Source organism: Drosophila takahashii, chromosome 3L (genome assembly GCF_030179915.1).
Source record: "Drosophila takahashii strain IR98-3 E-12201 chromosome 3L, DtakHiC1v2, whole genome shotgun sequence".
Taxonomy (NCBI): domain Eukaryota; kingdom Metazoa; phylum Arthropoda; class Insecta; order Diptera; family Drosophilidae; genus Drosophila; species Drosophila takahashii.
Window position 1 is genome coordinate 24,621,315 of NC_091680.1, and position 19,403 is coordinate 24,640,717.

Here is a 19,403-nt window from a genome sequence, read left to right on the forward strand (position 1 = left end):
CTCATCTGCTCTCCTCTTTTGTTTTGTTTTTGACCCGTCCCGTCTCGTCAGCATTTTTACACTTTTATGTTGCTGGCTTTTAATTGAATTTCGCTCCAGTCTCAGACTTTGACTTCTTCTGTTGTTTCTGCTGTTTCTTTTCGCTGTGGTGTGGTTAATTTTAAAACTACCCATAAAAGCCACACGCTGCGCCGACGTCGACGTCGACAGCGGCAGCGGCTTTTGCCACTAATACAATTACGTTCTGACATCGAGTTTATTCTGGATATGCACTAGCAAAAATCCATGCGAAATATTTTGTTTGCAAAGGGTTTTTAATAATCTAGTATTTATAAAAGAATAGATAAGTGAATGGAGGTTTTACTAACATTTCATGTTACGAATATAATTCTTAGCTAATATGTAAAAAATGTGAAATTTTAAACCTTTTTATTTAATGGGTAAATTATTTGAAGCGTTATAGATCAATTTTTTAAGAAATATCTTTGAACTAAAGCAACATTTTTTTTCTATGTGGACTCTCCTTCATTTCACTCTGTCTCCCCGTTTTGTTTTTGTTTGTTAAGTCTCTCTGCTGTCTCTGTCGCTGCGTTTCTTCTGCTCTTCTGCATTCTTTTTGCGGTCGTTAACTTGCAACTGAACGTGTTTTTATTGTTGTTGATATTAGCCGCTCCGCTCTCTCGTTTTTGGTGTTTGTTTCCGCTCGATGTTCTAAGTTCTGCGCTCTCGAAATGCGGCTGTGTTTGTGTTGTTGTTCGGCTTTGTTGATTTGTTTGCGCAGCTCTCATTGCTTTGTGTGTGAGCCGATTTGCCATCGACGTCTGTGCTTGTGTGCGTAGGGCAAATGAGAGAGAACTGCCAAGTTTTTCAACACTCAAGCGAGCGCGCGCCATTTGAAGATTTTAAATGGACAACGGTGCGTATGCATGATAAATTTGCAAATTTTTGTGAAATAAGTTAAGAAAGAAATGTAATTTAACTTATTGCTTTTCAGAGTTGTACAATTCTTATATAATAAAATTAAATTTACACGACTTTCAAAATTTGTATTCTAACATTATTATTATGATTACTGAAATTAAATTTATTAGATTCCGAAAAACAATTGAGAAATCCCAAAGCCCAACTTACTTTTTCATTACCAATTTAAATCAATAAAGAATTTAATAATTTAGTGTCCTACATTAATATCCTGTTTTTTATCAATTGAACTGAATTAATGTGATTAAAACGCAGAGAACCGCAAAACAAATTAACCGTAAATTATATGTATGTTCTATGTGCAATATAATTGACTGGTTAAATATTTTACGACACCAGGAATGGGACTTTCTTCGATTGGCTCAATTGATTTACACATTTACCACGCGATATTGCCAGCGCTAGCGGCAATTTTTATTCATAAGTCCTGCTGACAAGCCTCATCCACATGAAATGCATTAAAAATTATTTATCCATAAATCATGCAATCGTTAATAAATAAAAAGTGCATTCGAGTTCATTTCCCGTCGACAGTGAAATGGCACATAAACAAACAAACAAAGTCGAAAACGTTAAAAATGGAAATAAAGGCGAAAAAAATATAGCCAAATGCATAAATAAATCAGAGCAGCGGGGAAACAACAATGCGGCCTGTCGCTCTGTCGAACAAACAAATATTCATAATTGTAAAAAAGCTCAAAGTCAGCTCCCGCAGGGCTTCAATGGAGTGAGCGAGTGAGAGGTGTGCATAGAGGGAGCGAGATGGTCAGAGGCTGCAACTAACCGCTGAATGTGCATAATTTATAAAGCTAATTAAACGCGCATTTAACTAATTAAAAATATAGCGCGCTTCAATTATTGAAATATGCTGCCCAATTATGATGCAGTCGGAGGAAATTTGCAATTAACATATATGTATTCTACGCATACATACATTCTATTCGATTCCCTAGCCGAATAATGCAGAATCGAATGCTCAGCGTGGCGTATACGTAACGCTTATCAAAGTGTATATTACGTATACGACAGCTTGACATGTGTGAGGGTTCAAGCTAATTCTCGTAGATGGTATTTGTTGTTATTGGATTCGCTGGTGTTACTGCTGCCGCTGCCTTTTTGGCTTTTAGCAACCAAATACTAATTGACATTTCGCTATGCCGCCTACAGAGAGAGAAAAGGGAGGAGGAGGTGGAATAATGGGGCCGAAACACATGTCTATAGCTTTACAGTTAGCCCACTACTGCTTGCCAATGCAAAAACAGTTTCAATTAAGCAATTAGCGCCATTGAAACAAATCCAACACGTTTTGTGGCTTATAAACTGAAGCATCATGTCGATTGGTTCGAACCCTGCGGTCGATCGAATGGAACCGGGAATAGGCCATCGGATTCGGGATTTTGTTTTCTGCGGCCATTCATTTAAGGCAATTAAAGGGTAATTGGGGTATGCGTGTTTGTTTGGGGGTTGATTGATTGACGGAGAAATCTGTTTGCAAAGAGGAAAATACAAGTTAAAATGAATCCTGATTGTGTAAAGTTTTTTAAAAAAAGCAGATCAATTAAAAGATTATATAGTACTTTTTATAAAGTAAGTTAAATAAATGTTTTAAATTTTATTTAGTTTTAAGGTTGGAATATATATCAATTGCTATATACGGATTTCTTTAAAGAAATATCTAAGTACTATATCCTGGAACTTTCGTATTTCCGCAGTAAATCCACAGTATTTCGTAGTCTACTCCAGAATTTGAAATACTGATTAGTATTTGCCTTATTACGTCCATTACTAATACAAACGCGAAATGCCATTTTAGTTACTGCTGCTAATTTGCGCAACATTTTTGGCCTGCTCAGTTAGCATATTTATGCGAATTTCGCGCTTCGATTCAATTTTAGCCGCAAATCGAAAACAACAAATGGCATTTGCATATATGTATACATGTTTAAAGTCTTGATCCTAAACGTGCGTATATATACATCCGTAAGCAGCTTACGGCTTTGTTGTCTGCCGTGAAAACCATTCTGTATTGACGTCAGTGTTTTGCCCTCCTGCATTATATAAAGCAGCTTAATGCGAATCCATCGCGGGTTTTTGGGGGAATGGCGGAGAAAGTCGGATTCGATTCGTTTCGATTCGATCTAAAGACCTCCGTGGACATTGGCCCTGATGATGCATCGCCATTGCCGTTGCAATTTGCACTTTAATAAACCCGATAAAGCACCGTGAATGTTAATTACATTTGCAAATTCAATCAATTTCGAGTGTCCTAATTTAATTAACGATTCGCTAAGTTTTATTTGCCGGGTAGCGAGGTTTATTAAAATTGTAGCAAGAGTTTTTATTACAGTTCACAAAGTCTTTTTGTAAGAGTATCACTTTAAAGCTTATTGGAAAAGCTTGCACCCAATTTCAAATATTAAGGTTTTCTATTAATACTTCAAGTTTTTTAGGGGCTTAACGCATATTTCTATTGATCTTTAAACACCTTATCTTTACTACGTACTTCGGCATTTCAGCTAATTGGTATCACCCACAATAAGCATATAACTGGGGGCACTACAAAGTTATCTTTTATCTTTATGGCCTATTGATTGTCTAGGTAGTTGTTGTCTAGTAAAAATAAATACTTGTTCGTTTTCACATTAATAAATCCTTATTTTAAGGAAATTGCTATTCTGAGAACCCGCTTAATGTTAACATAACTTAACCAGCTTATCAACATAAATCCCCCGGAGCAAGGGAATTTAATTTGTGGCCTAAAGGTCTTGGCCGCATACAAATATTAAACATATATTTACCATTTAAAGCCTTTAACCAAGCAAACCAGTCAAGGGTGTCAGCTTAAAACAATAAGTGGTTCTGGCCAACAACAGAAAATTGGGAGGCAAATCAGTTAAAATAATAACAATGCGATGCCCGCAACAATGACGGCGGTAGCAACAGCAACAACACAAAGATAAACAACTCATTAAAAGGAAATTAAACAGCCGTGAACCAAAACGAACGCCATGTCACGACCCGTCACTCATACGCACTGTTGTCTGGGCCTACGTGAGTGACGTTTCGCGGTTTGATAAAGGCTCTCTTTACTTCTCCAGAAAAAAGTGTCATCAAAGGAAATTGAAAAAGCGCACTCATATTTAATTCGCTCGAGGAAAATGCCAAATGTTTAATACCTCATATTCTATGAATATAAATACAAATATATTGTTTGAACAGATCACCTAAAAACGTGTCTAGGCATTGGGTATCTACAAAAAACGGATGGGTAAAAAGTCTAACAAAAAGTTATCGTCAATAGACCAGGGGTGTGGTTGGGCAAAAGTATTTAGCATCTGACTGTTGACTTTTCTTGGTTGCCAAGTCGAACATTTTTGGTGGTTTTTTTTTTTAGTTTATTTGAAATAAACAACAGCTGAACAGTTTTAAGAGAAAAGTGTTAGAAATAACCAAGCATAGACAGTGAGAAAAATTTAGTAGTTACTTAATGCAATCCAAGTATTATTTTCCTTACATTTTCTAAATTTTAAAATAGTTTGAAAGTTAAATGAATTATAAAATTGAATAACTTTGAATAAATATAAAAAAATATATTAATTATTTATTTTTAATTTAAATGACGTAGCGATATTTAAAGAATAATACTTAATTTAAACCCATTTGTTACCTTATTTTTAAGGAGCAGATTTAACAGTTTAAATTTATGTTACATTTTTAAAACTTTAATTTTCATAAATTAAATTTTTAACCGTTGCTCTTAAGACAAATTGAAGTTCACCTACAATTTTGTCAAATTCTTACTTCATAATGGTTGGTCAACTTTCCTTTCATGATAGTGAATTCTGCCATTGCCCTTCATCCCCAATGCAATCCGATTTTGTTGCGTTAGGCTTTATCAGTGAAAAAGTCACTTACACATTTATTTTCTTTGGGCCGAACGTTTGCTTGAACCCATTAATGCTTGAGGTCTCTGACTTCCTGCACTTGACTTACATTCGCCCCTTATCAGGGCAATCGACTTGGCTTAATTGAAGTCAAACGAATGAAAGAAATTAGCCAGCAGACATTTTGACCATAAGCAAACAATTGACCGCCAGTCAGTTGGCCAAATGCAGGACAAGAGAAATTTAATTAATTAACACAAATTTGCAGTGTAATAGAGGCGCTGGAAGCACAAGTATTGGGGGCTCGAGATGTTGGCAAATGTAAACAACAGCCAGTGCTCGAGATTCTCACTATAAATGGGCCACTTGACTGCAACTTTAATTAACTGGAAACGTTATGTTTGTTTTTGAAGGCGGCCAACGGCAAAGACAATGGAACAAGGAGCTCGGAGAAGGGGTTCTCGAAAGATAAGAGCCAGAACGCATTGTCTGGGGTGCTCTTCTCCCACCCACTGTTTAATCAATGTAGTTGGAAATTTATTGGGATAATTGCTTTATAATTTATAGGAGAGTCGAAACCGGACAAAATATGATTTCGATTCGGATCGTTGTCGTCTCTTACACAAAATATTATGTTGTCCATTTATTTTTATTATGCGGTGATTTTAAATAGTGATTATAATAGATAATATCCCCTAATTCATATAAAAAAACACGAGAGATCGCTATAGTCGAGAACTTCGATTAATAGATACCCGTTACTCAGCTAAAGGGAGTCCGAGGGAGATGGAGATATGCAGTTATCAAAGGTAGCGTCATCTAGCGGTTGTTGAAATTTTTGATCGCTCCATCTAGCGGCTGTTTCAATTTTTGATCATAATTTTTAATGAATGGTCCGATTAAAAAAGTGTCTTCTACTTTTTGAAAGGTATTTTTAAACACAACTAAGTTCATTTTACGCACACAAATTGTTTTTTAACAACTTTTAGTTATTTAACCAAATTAGTAATTTTTTTTCAGTGCTTTATCTCCTGTTCTGCGGCTTCTAATTATTATTATGGCAAATTGTTGGCGCAAACAGACAAATCATAGTGTACACCCATGTATTGTTTATTAGCCACCCAAGCTGTGAAATGTCTTGTGCTCCTCGCCACTGTTTCCAAGTCACAAGATACGACTGTGTGGTATGTGCTAAATAAACACTAACTGAAATTTCAATTCCCCCTTTGGAGGTGAATCATTCTCCGCTGGGCCCGACTTTATTGTTCTGTTTTTGTTTTACGCTATTTTCATTTGTTTTGGAAAAGTTCTTTCCTACCGCAGACTTTGCTTTTGGTACTTTTGTTTATTTGCTTTTATCGGTTTCTATTTTTGTTTTTTATTTGCCTGGCTCTCGCCGCTCTTCGCGCCAAAGTCCAAGTCTAAACGGGTTTCCACTGACGTTTAATTCAGCTTCAATGATTCTGCAATTTGATTTATGGATTACCGCGAATTTGAATTTTCAATAGCACAATCGGGTTACGTGAGTAATTGTTTATGTTTGATCTGTCAGGTATGTAAATATGAAGGCACAGATTAAATGTAAACTGAGTATAGCGAAATATTATTGGATGATTGTTGGTCTGTTGACGTTGATGAAATTCAAACGGGTTGGTTAAGTGGCTTTAAACTATTTGCCATGAGATCAGGAGTGTTTGTGCTAGGGAAACAGTGAATTGGTTTAAATTTCTTTCTAAGTAAAAAATAACTTACTTTCTTAGTAGTAATACCCTATAGGTATTGCCTAAAAGTCGAAATATATAGGGTAAAAAATGCAATATTTAAATGCGATATAAACATTTTTGTTAAAAATTATTTTAGTACCATAAATTATAGCAAATCCTTTAATTCACAATTAATAACTTTAACTTAAATCCCACTTAACTAAGAAGTAAGCCAAACATCGCTGTGCTTTAAAATTAAATTTAAACCCCACGTATCACGTATCCCATCACGTATACGCCGCATTGGCCACACTCACATGAGTTCTTCCACTGCTGGAACTTGTGATAAACGAAGCAAGCGCAAATGAAGAATATCACAAATACGATGAGCAGCGTGAGGATAACTCCGATCCAGATATCGCTGACCACATGGGCAAAGTCCTGGCCATCGTCGCCCGTATATATCCTCGATCCGTGGGCTATATGCGGCGGCGGAGCCCGAGCAGCTGGCAGTACATCGAAGAGATCGTCGGCCACATCGGCCACTTCGTTGGCGGAGGCTGCGCCACTCAAGTTGATCTCGACCTCCTGGCGGTCGATGGTGAAATTTCCCAAGGCCGAATCCAAGCCCAGGGCCAGCTGCTCCAGTTTGTTAATGAGTATCGAGTAGTTCCCAGGCAAATCGAAGCCGCCAAGATCGAGTTTTTCGCCACTATTGGTGGATGTGGCATCCAAGGTCGTTGCCGTACCATTGAGGCCTTCACTCAAAGTTGTGGACGTTGCAGTTGCAATTGTTAGATTGCCGGTATCTTCGAGGCCTGCCAGCAGGTTGCCCGTGATATTCAGCGCTTTCAATAAATCAGCCATAGTTTAGAACTGTTTATTTTGTAATATTTTTGTTTCTTTTTATCACTTTAGCTTTAGTTTCTGGCACATGTGTTTTTTTCTTCGACTCAGCCGCGATGCTGGAGCTTCATTACGCGACTGAAAACGCCCGTCGAGTGTAAAGTTGCAAAATTGCTGGCCCGCTTTTTGTCGGCACTCCCGAATGGCATATATATTTTATTTTATTTAATCTCCTGCCTCTACTTTATGTCGTTTTTCACTTTTCAACTAATTGTGTTAACGCATCGGTGTTAATTCGCTTCACGCATCTCGTACGGTTTTTTTCTGAAAATTGTATCTGTATCTTCGCTCTCATTGCTGATTTGTTGTTCAAATATTGATCGTTGGCATTAAGCTCTCCTTTTTTCCCATATATTTTTACTGTTTGCTGTTTTGCTCGCGGGGAATTTATCTTAGCAATAAACATATGCACATACTATATATATACTATATCTCCTTCGGCTGTCTATCTGTATGAATTCAGTTTATTGATTTGCCAAGTGGAAATGAGGGAAAACATTTGTCATGCCTCTGGAGCTGTGCTCTGTTTCGTTTAATCTCCGCCACTTTCGAGGCTGTAAAATCTCCCCATATTTGCCATGCTAATTCTCGATTACACGTGAAGTGCATATAGCTGAATCCAAGGCAACACACGTGCAACCTGCCAATTATCATATTATTTTGTAATGATTTTACATTCCTGAATTTAAAAAAAAGTGGAAATATTCTGAAGAAACTGATAATACGAATTATAATATTTTAATATTTGTTTTTTCTTCCGGATTTAAATAAAATATAATTACATTCCTTATTTATTTGTATAAATAGAAACATAAAATTAAATTTTATCTGGTATAACTTGGAAATCTTTATTCAATTACTTTGATCGACACACAACTAGATAGGCGTAACTTTGCCTATCAATCAGATACTTTCCCGAGTCTTAAAGCACACACCCATCTCATTAAATGACGGACGACTGTTCTATATTTAGAACAGCTTCAATAACAGTCAATTAGGCCGCTTGTTGTCAGCATCTATAAACATTAATTAAAGCTGGGGAGCCCTATTGAATTTCAGTACAGATATCTGGCCATTTATAAGTATATATACTTTAAGTAGACCAGACGGATAGTGTATGCAATTAATGAATAAATCAAGCGGAAAATTTTAAACTCTCAACGCCTCTGCATACAAAATAATTGGATGCTTATGAATACTAGATTAGACTGGGAACTGATAGTGCATATACTATATATAGAGCTTGAGGCACGACAAATCATTTTAATGTCATAACAAATAAGAAAAATATTTCTGGCTAATATTCATTGAAAAGAAACTGAAACTGATAAAAGAAAAAAAAATCCTGTTGCTGACTTTTCATTGATAAATATTTTCATTAATATTTTATTTGTTTGGCTTTTCTGTTCCTTACTTTTCTTCGAAAAAAATTAAGAATTAAACCGTTAATTTAATTGATATTTTAAATAATTAAAAAAAGTTTTCATTGCCATTGCGGTTTTATTCGCCTTTTAAAATAATATTATCAAATGTATTTGCTTTTTTATTAAAGAGGCAGCAAAACAGCAAACATGCAATATTGAAAAGTAGGAAGCATTAATTAAATCTTACTTTTTATATACAACGTTCACAAATCATTTGCAATTAATTTCTATATATTTGTTCTACTTTTTCACTGGCTGATTGAAATAGCCGTTCATTTCACGTTAAACAGTTGGCGCCATTCGCTTTTAATTTTCCAATTCAATTTTCACGACCTTTATCAACAATAAAAACTGATTGAACAACTCGCGGAGAACTTCTGGTCGTTTGTTTTTGTTTTGCCAAATGAACCGAACTCGCGCGCTTGTTTACAACAATTAAAACTGCTTTCTTTGCGTCTTGCAATTATAGCCACGTTAACAGCGAGAAGTTAACTGCCGCCAGCGGTGACAGCGCGACGTCGACTGCGACCGCGAAATATCGCTCCAAAGGCAGCGACTGTTGGCAAACAAACCGAATGAATGAACTGCCAACTGACTAACTGACTGAGTGACTGACTGAATGACGGAACATAGGGCGATGCTGAGATTGAGATGCAGATACGGATCGAGATTGAGATTGAGCTATGTCTGGCCCAAACTGCTTCTGACGTGAAGACGCCGCAAAAAATTAAATCAACTGAGGTAGCGCGATCGACAGCACCCGGAGACAAAAATGACACTTTAAAAAAATACCTCAAAAGTTGGTCATAAAAAAGCTCAATAAAACTATCAATCATTTTTTAAGTTATACCTATATAGTTATTTTTTTTATAATTTATTTATTTTTAATTTTAAGGAAGCAATTGGACAATCCTTATCTTATGCAATAATCCTATCTCTTATCTATAAAATACAGAATTGGAATTTTAAATGTTTTACCTAATTTTATATTTTAATCCATTTTTAAGTTCAGATAAATGTATTATTTAGTTATCTAATTAGTTTTACATTTAATTTTACTAACATTTTTGCTACGTGCAGCCGCATGAAAGCTAAAACTAGCCAATCAGTAATCATTCCGAATCGATTGCAGCAATTGATTTTGCTTTACTGTAGACTTTTGATTTGATTTATTTGCTTGTGACGTATTGTTTTGATTTAGCTTCTGGTGGCAGCCATATTTTGTATTTTAAAATATTTATAACCCTAGTAATTTAAGCCTTGATAACCTTTGTTTATTAACAGTCTTCCAGAGCTTTGATTTATGTTTTTAAATAAATCTTGCGGTTTTAAAATAAATATTGATATTTTTAATTATTGTATTTAGCACTTAATCTCATACTAAGTATACTTAGTAACTTGAATTTATTATATATATGCAAGATTCAAGATTTTTATTTAAATGAACTCGTAGTTTTTCTTCCTACCTGTTTTGTTTTCTACAACTGATTTCTCACAATTTCTAATCCAGAATTTTAATATATTCTATGTACACTAAAAATAATGGAAAATTACCTATTCTAGTGAAAGTATTCGTTATTATTTGTATTTTAATAATTTGTGGTAACAATTTACGATTTCCCTTAAACCTTTTATATAAACCAGTGCCATTTAATCACCCAGAACTGATTGCTTACTTTTTAACAGGGACCGTAATCATTATAAGTAAAAAAATAAAAATCTCCATTTAATGATTATTTTGTAAGCGAAAAAAATATCGCTCAGAAATAATGATTATTATGTGAGCGATATTATTTCGCTTAAAAATATCACTCAAAGTGCGATTACAGCCGTTCTGTACGGAATTTTACAAACTTTTAAATTTCTGCTTGTAGGTAGAACCACGGAGCACACATCGAGTTAATAAAATAAGGTGATTTCTTTGTATAAACTTTTTAAAACGCGGTTTTTAGTTGACATGAGGTATGCTTAAATACAACAAGTTGTATCCACCTTAGAACTTTATGTCATTTATTTATTAGTAAAACGACTTAACAAGATGTTATGAACTATTCCACTTAGATCCAACCCGACATGTGGGCTGGGTGTTAGTGTGTTGGTCCACCGAGCTGTAAGCACGAGTTCGATTCCCACAGAAAGTGTTTTTATACAAAAAGATTTTTTTTGTTTTTTTAAGCGGTTTATACAAAGAAAATTTATTTTTTTCTTAACGGAATATGTGCTCCGTGGTTCTACCTACAAGCAGAAATTTAAAAGTTTGTAAAATTCCGTACAGAACGGCTGTAATCGCACTTTGAGTGATATTTTTGAGCGAAATATATCGCTCACAAAATAATCATTATTTCTGAGCGATATTTTTTTTGCTTACAAAATAATCATTAAATGGAGATTTTTATTTTTTACTCAAAAAAAATAATCATTATTTTCGGTCCCTGCTTTTTAATATATACCCCACTTTATTTCCATTAATGCATATACAGTGCACAACAGCTTTAATGCATTTGAGTGTTATTTATATCTCGTTGCATTTCTACTGGAAACTATCTGAAATTCTTCTTCTAATCCGGCCATGCATATTTCATGTTTATTGCATATCATTTACATTTAATTTTATGCATTGGCATTATGCTGCCGAAACGTGAGCATTTCACGGACAATTTTGCAGCGAGCATTTCATTAGTTTTTGGCAACATTTGTTATTTGGCTGTTGCAGTGCATGTTTTATTATCTTTTTGGTGTTTATTAAAATTTGCATTTAATTATTTCGTTCCATTTCATTATTTGCAATTTGTGGCTGCTGCACTTTGCTGCCGATATTAAGTCTGAAATGTTGTAGGACAATTTCAATTATGTTGTGCTTTAATGCAATTGCATAATAGCCAAGTTGCTTTGTCTGTGTGCTTAGTGGAAGTAATTTTTCCGGTGTTTGCGGTTAACTATTTGTAAATCACAAATTGATTCGATCGAATGCCTGATTATGAATTTTCCATTTGCTAATATTGACTTTTCTGTGTGTGGTGTTCTATTTATGAGCATCAATTGCAATTAGCATTCTGCACAGGCTTAGTGACGCATGATTAGAGCTTTATCAATTTCGAATTATTTTATTGATATTAGCACTTAAAGCCGGTACACTGTTTGCACTCAAAATAGGTCCTCTTAATCGGGTTTGAAGAGGCTTTGTCACGGGCTTTCCAATTGATAGATTACTGAAAATCTTTTTTATGGCGCTCGTAAATGTGTTGGCAAACAAATGGCACTGGCAAATCAATCAGCAATTGAGTACATTAAAATGACCTCTTTTTGCGCTTTAAATGCTAAATGCTAAAAGCTAAATTGAATGGAAATAATTGGGTTAAAAGGCTTGAATGAGGAAACGGGACAATGCCTGATTGAGTTATTGTTTTAAAATCATATAAATAATATTTATTTGCAAAGCTACGCATATGTACAAATGTGGGTTGTGTATTTATTGTTATTTCCAGGTGTCTTTTGTGGGCAAACCCCTTGGGCACTTCGCTCTAACATTTATCTGAAGTATGTGTATGCGTACTCATGATTTATTTGGAGTAGCCGGTTGCATTGTTTATCACGGTGATTCCTTATCTCGAGTGGCTCACCAATCATCTTGGCAGCTTATACATACGTCAGATTACTATTTACGTTCTATATTAAACATGTGCTAAATAATTTTTGTTTTAAGCAACACAACAAATGTGTTTCTGATGCGGGCCGATATGATTGCTGTAAATGTCAGTTCAATTTGGTTCGAGCTGGAATTTTGCAAAAGCTATAATTATATTTATACGGATGCAATCAACGGATGTTTTTCCCTTACAAAGAGATGATAACGCGTATTATTTTATAATTATTTTAAATATTTAACAAAAATTATTTTAGGCTAAGTACTTTTGTTTTTGGCCTCAATATTTACAAAAATATAAATAAAGTAATGAAAATTTTTTCAATATTAATATAAGCAATTAATAAGTTCCAATTGTTATTATTTTAACTATCTGAGTAATAAATTTTAATATTGCAGGGGGAAATCTTTTATGTTGTTTCATTCCCATCCAATTAAGAAATTCACCACGACAATATCAATCGTTAGCACGGTTTCCAACCCATTTCTGTGCATCAAGGGTTCTGGTACTCGCTGATGCCCAGTCTAATTAGACCAATTAGATCAGGAAACTCACCCCCGATCGATACAAATTCACCTGAAAATACTAATTAATTTCCAAAAAAAAAAAACAATATTATAAAAGCATTAAAACCAGGTGCGAACGTGTAATTAATATTTATATCATTATAATATTTATGTTCGTATTTTTGCGTGCCAGACGCCGGTTGGCAGAAATGAACAGGTGTGAACCGGTTGCGCATGCGCAAGGCAGACTAATCAAGTGACACAGCTCACGTGATGACTTCAAAATTACCCACCACTTATTCAACCCGTTTTGGTATATCTGCACTATAATTAACCCAATCATTTCGCCATACTGTTGCTAACAGCTTGGTTAAAAAAAACAAAGGAGGTCAACAGATATAAGGCGACGCCTCTGAGTCTGGTGATAAGATCGTGATAAAAAGTATCAAACCCATAAATCCATCAACTTTGGAATGTGACATCTTCTGGATAGATTACCGCTGAAAAGTTCACAGTCATGCTGATTAAGGCATCAATTAAGTAACTCTGGAATGGTTCATTGTGCCTGCTATTAACCCCCGGGTATTTCCTATGTCGGCCCCGATCCGATACGAACATTCCAGCCAGTTGAATATACTTGGTAAATAGTCAGCGTTATTTGCGCTTTACTCGCTTCACTTCGCCTCGGGGAAAGGTGAGCAAACAAAGGAAGTGCGAGGGTATGGTAGCCGCCTGTAATGCACTTAATTATAGAGTTCTGAGTAAGCGGGGTCTTTGAACGGGGTCTGACCGCATAGGAAGATATTGCTACTGGATTATGAAATAGTTAGATAATATTTTTAGCCCAAGATAGGGGCATACAGAATAAGCAGCTAGGTGGTTTCATATTTTATACTATATATTTTTTTGAATATAACACAAATAGTATTTAATTAGGTTTTTTATACTTACAGAAAAAGGTTGATATAATGTTGATTGCCCCAATGAATATTATAATAATAATAAAGTATTCTTTGAGGCAACAAATGCCTCTAAGTTTATGTACCCCTTTAATTAAACGTTTACTCTTCAACTGATTTAATTATAATATACACAATAGCCATAGACAGTTTAATATATTTCCAGGAAAAATCAAATTAAATATTCAATAATAGTTGAGAAACCCTTCCAACCCTTTGCATACTCTTTTAATCTTCCAAGTGAAAAAATGGTTTCTTTCTTTTGAGTAACAATCTAGAATCCCCTAACACACTCAACTCCATTTCCATTCTATAGCGAAAACCTTGTCTCCGGTAAATCCCTCATTGGCAACCCTATCGCTACAATCTTTTATCCAAACACAACAAGCAGCATCCTCAACCTCCGACCCTTCGAATGCCGTCAGTTGGCAGAGATGTTTCCCGGGTTCCCCGATTTCCCGATTTCCCGTTTCCCCGACTCCCCACCACACTCCCCGGTTCTCTGGTTCCTTTAAGCCAATTTGTAAACCATCAAATCGCGTTAAATGCGCTTTTCCGGTCGCGGCCTCTTTTCCTCTTTTATCTCTGAGTGACTGCCGCAGAGAGGAAAAATCTCATTGTTATTGTTTTGCTTGCTAAACGGAAATGGTTAGGCTGACAGCGGCTGTGTCTGTGTATCCTTTTCGGCTTTGCACCTCCGACAGGTACAAGGACGACATATGCCTTGATAAGGATGCAATCGTTCGCGCTTCTCCCATGCCAACTTATTGATTTGTTTACCTTTGGGCCATGCCTTTGTGCCATTCGGTTCTGTGAGAACGGAAATTGAAAAGCGGTTGGGGAACGGATTCCTCACAGAGTTATGCAAGCGTTTTCTGTAACCATTTTTCGCCCTGAAAGCGGATTGTCACCAGCCAAGTACCTATATATATATACTATGCTCTTCATGCCTTTTTGCGCCCAACCTCGATTCAAACTTCCGTTGCAGCACAAACGACCGAAAACCGTGGCCAATGCACTCGGCTCACACACAGTAGCCAGCTTGAAAGGTCGGTTTTGGCCCGGTTCTGTTCATAAAATGTCTGAAAAATGAGCGTGTAATTTACGAGCTGTTTGTCAACAATGCTGGAAAATCTATTTTGTATTTTATTAGTCGAAAGAACCGAAAACTGGAACCGAAACTGACCAACAGCGGCCTAATGAGGCGTTTTTCATCGCTTCCGCTCGGTGTGGAATAAATTTAAATACTCATTAGGCCCGAATATTGAACAAATCGTCTTAATGTCAAAGTGCGACAAAGTGTCTCATTCATTATCCTATTTAATTAAGGGGTATACCTAAGAAGGAAGCGATAAAGTGAGGAAGTATCAGATGAAAAAAGGTTGGTTATAAAATAATTGTTAAAGTATATTGTATTTTAATGTGAGTTAGATTTAAAATTCCTTTGGAAAACGGTTTTACTCTTTTTTGTCTATATTAAAATATATAGTTTTTGTATTAAAATACAAAGATATTTATTTACGAAGATGAGAACCACAATGTCAAATCATTGATTTTTAATAAAAAAACCTTGTGAAAAGCAATGTTAGAAAATGTATTAAATCGAAATAGATCCCAATATGAAACCACCCTTTTAGGGCGGAAAACTTTTGCTCTGTCATGTAATTTGAAATTCAAAGTTTTCATCACTTTGTTTGCAATAGATTCTTCTATGTCCGGGAATCTTTCACCGCTATCTACCTTTTAAGATCTCAAAAATTACTTTGGTATAGTTGGCTTCCTTGTCAACCGGTGGCTTCCTGGCGTTTCTTCCCTGGTCTCCTGGACACACAATCAATCATAATTGTTTCTCAGTTTGTCAACAAACTCGGAGTTCGGTGGCGCTGGAGTTCCTGAGTTCTCTGTTATCGCAATGCAACCAGGTTGTGGCCGTGGGCGGATGGCCACGCCCACTTCGAGCGGCATCAACTAAGTTCCAGCAAAAAGCCATTGACATTTGTGGGCGGGAATGGGGAGGCGAATGGGAAGTACTGGCGCTCGCTAGCTTTTGGCGGCATTGCATATAAAGTTGCAGCAAAAAGCGCACCAAGGGAGCCACAACAATAACGAAGGACGAAGGCTGATAAGCGTTGGAACGGAAGTGGCACACAGACATGGGAACTAGCTGAATGGGTATTGGTACACTTGGGGAATAGATTTAATAAGTTGAATATTTATTTAAAGCAAGAACAACAGCTAAACACTTCGTTCAAGGCTAGTACTAAGATGAGTAACATGAAAATAGCATAATATACAATAATTTTATAAAGTTGTATTAAAATTAAATAAAATTTTTTTGTTAATTATTTCCAAATAATTGTTTTAATTATTATTGAAGGACTACATCTTTTCATGTAATAAATGCGATAATAAAACATTTTATAAAAACATGTTAACTTAGTTTATTTTATGACGTTAAGTTAAAAAATATTTTTTTTAGTGGAATCCAAAACTTGTGGTATTTTTGAAGTGCAGCGACTAACGTGCGACAAAGAAAAAATCGGTTGGCAAGCGAGGATGGGCGACGCAACAGTTTGCCAGGGGATATTGACGGACCAAAGTCGCGTTGAGTTGCTATCAATGCCATTGGAGGAATTCCCCAGTGTGTCCTGCGTGGCAGCAAAGCATGAAAACCCGATTACGCTCAGTTGATATGCAAGGACCTTCCGTCCTTCTCCTTCCCTTCTACCACCATTGAATACATATATGTGTATGAACATTACATGGATATATCTGTGCAGTCGACGACGAACGAGAAGAAAAAGGCGTCGCGTTAACATATGATTGTCGTCTGCCTCGCCCAAACATAAAAAGGGATAAAGGATAACGAAGCGCAAATTTCAAATAATCATGAATATTACATGAGCTGCAAAAGTAGACAAACGCAACACACACACACACACACATGGTGGCCAGAGCTCCTGTTCCATCCTTCGGAACCTTCTTCTTCTTGGCGGCGATTTATATGAAAATCATTCACACGTTCCAAATTATTTATTAATGTCTATGCAAAATTGTGTGAACCCAGGGACCACGAGCGGGGGGCTGGAAAGTGCCACAGTTAAAGAGGGTTCAAGCTGCTCAGAAGTCAGGACTTGACAGTTTTTCTTGTTTAATTTCCCGGCTTTTAAGGCCTGCAGAAAATGACTGGACATTGACAAGGGGTTGCAGCTGAAAAATGTTTTATAAATCGATTCCCAACTTTTGAATTCATAGCGGAATAGCTTGAGATTAGGTTTTAAAGTTAATTTAATATTACTATTAATAAGCCACAATGTACACAATGTTTAACGCAGCCTACAAAATAATTTCTGGGAAAATTAAGCTACTAAACATAAATAAAATAAAAATAATAATGAAAAACCATTTATTTTTAAATTTCAAATTTAAGACATGTTATATTGCGTATTAAAAAAATATATTTTATTATGATCCTTAACTGAAATGGGTTTAAGCCTCTGGACTTTGTAATACCTATGAATGATATTCTCCTCTACTCCCACACACAGGTAACGTTTGCTAAAGAGAATTCGAGACAGCTTGACTGATATCAAGCTCTTTTGCTTGCGAGAGTGTTCATCTGTGTGTGAGCTTAACAGTATCTGTGGGCCCCTGTAAGTCCTTGTGTGCGTGTGTCAAAAGAGAAGCCGCGGCAATGAGCTTGCAATAATGTGATAAGCGCAACGGAAATGAAAACAAGAATAAATGCAAGTGCAAACCGAGCGATGACAGTGCCATAAAAAAAAGGGAAGAGAGTGTAAGAGCCAGCAACAACAACCAAAGCTGCAACAACAAAGGCGAGCCACAACAAAGACTGAGCACTTAAAAGCCATGCGAAGGCGCCAACGTCAACATCACACAGGTACACTGAGAAATATAACTTTCATGCAGACTTAAAAAGATCAAGTTTTGGCAAAACCCTTCTTAATTTTTTCGCTGTATAAGTTTTGGCAAAACCCTTCTTAATTTTTTCGCTGTATAAGTTTTTTAATTTTTAAGGACAACTTTTTAAAATATTAACTTGGTCCTGAAAATATTGAATATTTATTCTTTAGCTATAATGTCTTTAAAAACGAAGACATTCGGATACTTCTGTTTTTCTATCCTGCAAAATTAAATTAAATAAACAAATAACATAAATATTTTTTTATGTATTGTCAATTCCTTGAACATCAATTTCCGTAAAACTTAAGCGATTTTGTAAGAGAATAAAATATAATTTAGATAAATCCAAATGTACCTATATTTTTAATCCAAGGTAATAAATATATAACATTTTTTCTGTGCAGTGTCAGCGGGACGAATTGAAAAAGGCGGTGCAATGAGGAGCTGCCGTCATCAGGCAGTCAGGCAATAAAAGCAAAATTGCCATTGGAGCCAAGACCCCCTGGATTTCCACTCCTCTTAGCCCCCTGAGCCCCCTTAACCCCTTTCAGCCCTCCTTCACTCCACCCATCACATGTGGCGCTTTTGCCTCAATTATTTTTATTGGTTCGGCGCAAAAATTTACGTTGCATACTTTGCACGCCGCCTGGCATGGCGTTAATTTCGTTATGGAAAATTGCAACGACTTGACATGTGAGCGTGTGATGGGGAACCGGGTGATGGGAATCGGGAAAGCCAGATGAGAATGGGGCATAAGAGGGACAGGCACCGAGAAAAACAGGCATTGCTTGCAGTTATATTTTAAAGTCAACATTTTTAACATTAAAATAACACCGACATCTCGATTAAAGTAGTACCTATTTATAACTATATTTTCAAAACGTTAATGTTATTTAATCAATGATGAATTTTATTATATTATTACTTTTAATTATTATTTGTTTATTGCAAACTGAAATTATATTACATTTTAAATATTTAAATATAAATTTACCTGTATTGGCGATGCAAAATTAATAACACTAGTTTACAAAATAATTTTTTGGATGATTTTATCCAACAGTTTTTTTATAAATACATTTCTTAAAGAATTTTGTTTTGGTATGTCCGTGTTTTAATTAATATCTTGAGTTGCGTTAAATGTATTTATAAAAATTTTTTTTGACTTCTTTTTTGTGATCTATGAGTCTACATCTATAGGAAACTACCATCATCTTTCTTGGTTGTAAACTAACGTAATTTACGTATGAAACACTGTATGCTACAATTTTAATGTTAGTATTTTCTGCAGTGTACTAGAACCTGAGGAAAAGCGGAAAATGGGAACCTGCACGATGGTGTAAGGGAGCCGACAATGCGGCGCCACTGCATACAATTGAGCTTAATATTGAAAACTTTTGAGTATCTTAATTAAAGGTTAAGTGTGTGTGAGCCTTTTCAGAAAAAGAGAATGGGGAAAAAGCTCGAATTAT

General features: G+C 35.7%; 1 protein-coding gene across 7 annotated transcripts in view; it reads right to left on the bottom strand.

Moving 5' to 3' along the window:
• Positions 1–19,403, bottom strand: part of comm3 — a 42,854-nt gene that overhangs the window by 16,719 nt on the left and 6,732 nt on the right. Inside the window, exons 1-2 of one of the 7 annotated variants that reach the window (XM_044393791.2) lie at positions 9,086–9,478; positions 6,886–7,751 (exon numbers count right to left, since the gene is read on the bottom strand). The exons of 1 other annotated variant lie outside the window; for it this stretch is intronic. In XM_044393791.2, the coding sequence (XP_044249726.1) occupies positions 6,886–7,435 (550 nt within the window). In that variant the 5' untranslated portion in view covers positions 7,436–7,751; positions 9,086–9,478. Of the gene's footprint in view, positions 1–6,885; positions 8,088–9,085; positions 9,479–19,403 lie in introns of those variants that run through there. 5 more of the 7 variants (XM_044393789.2, XM_044393790.2, XM_044393788.2 and 2 more) reach the window with 5 other exon arrangements.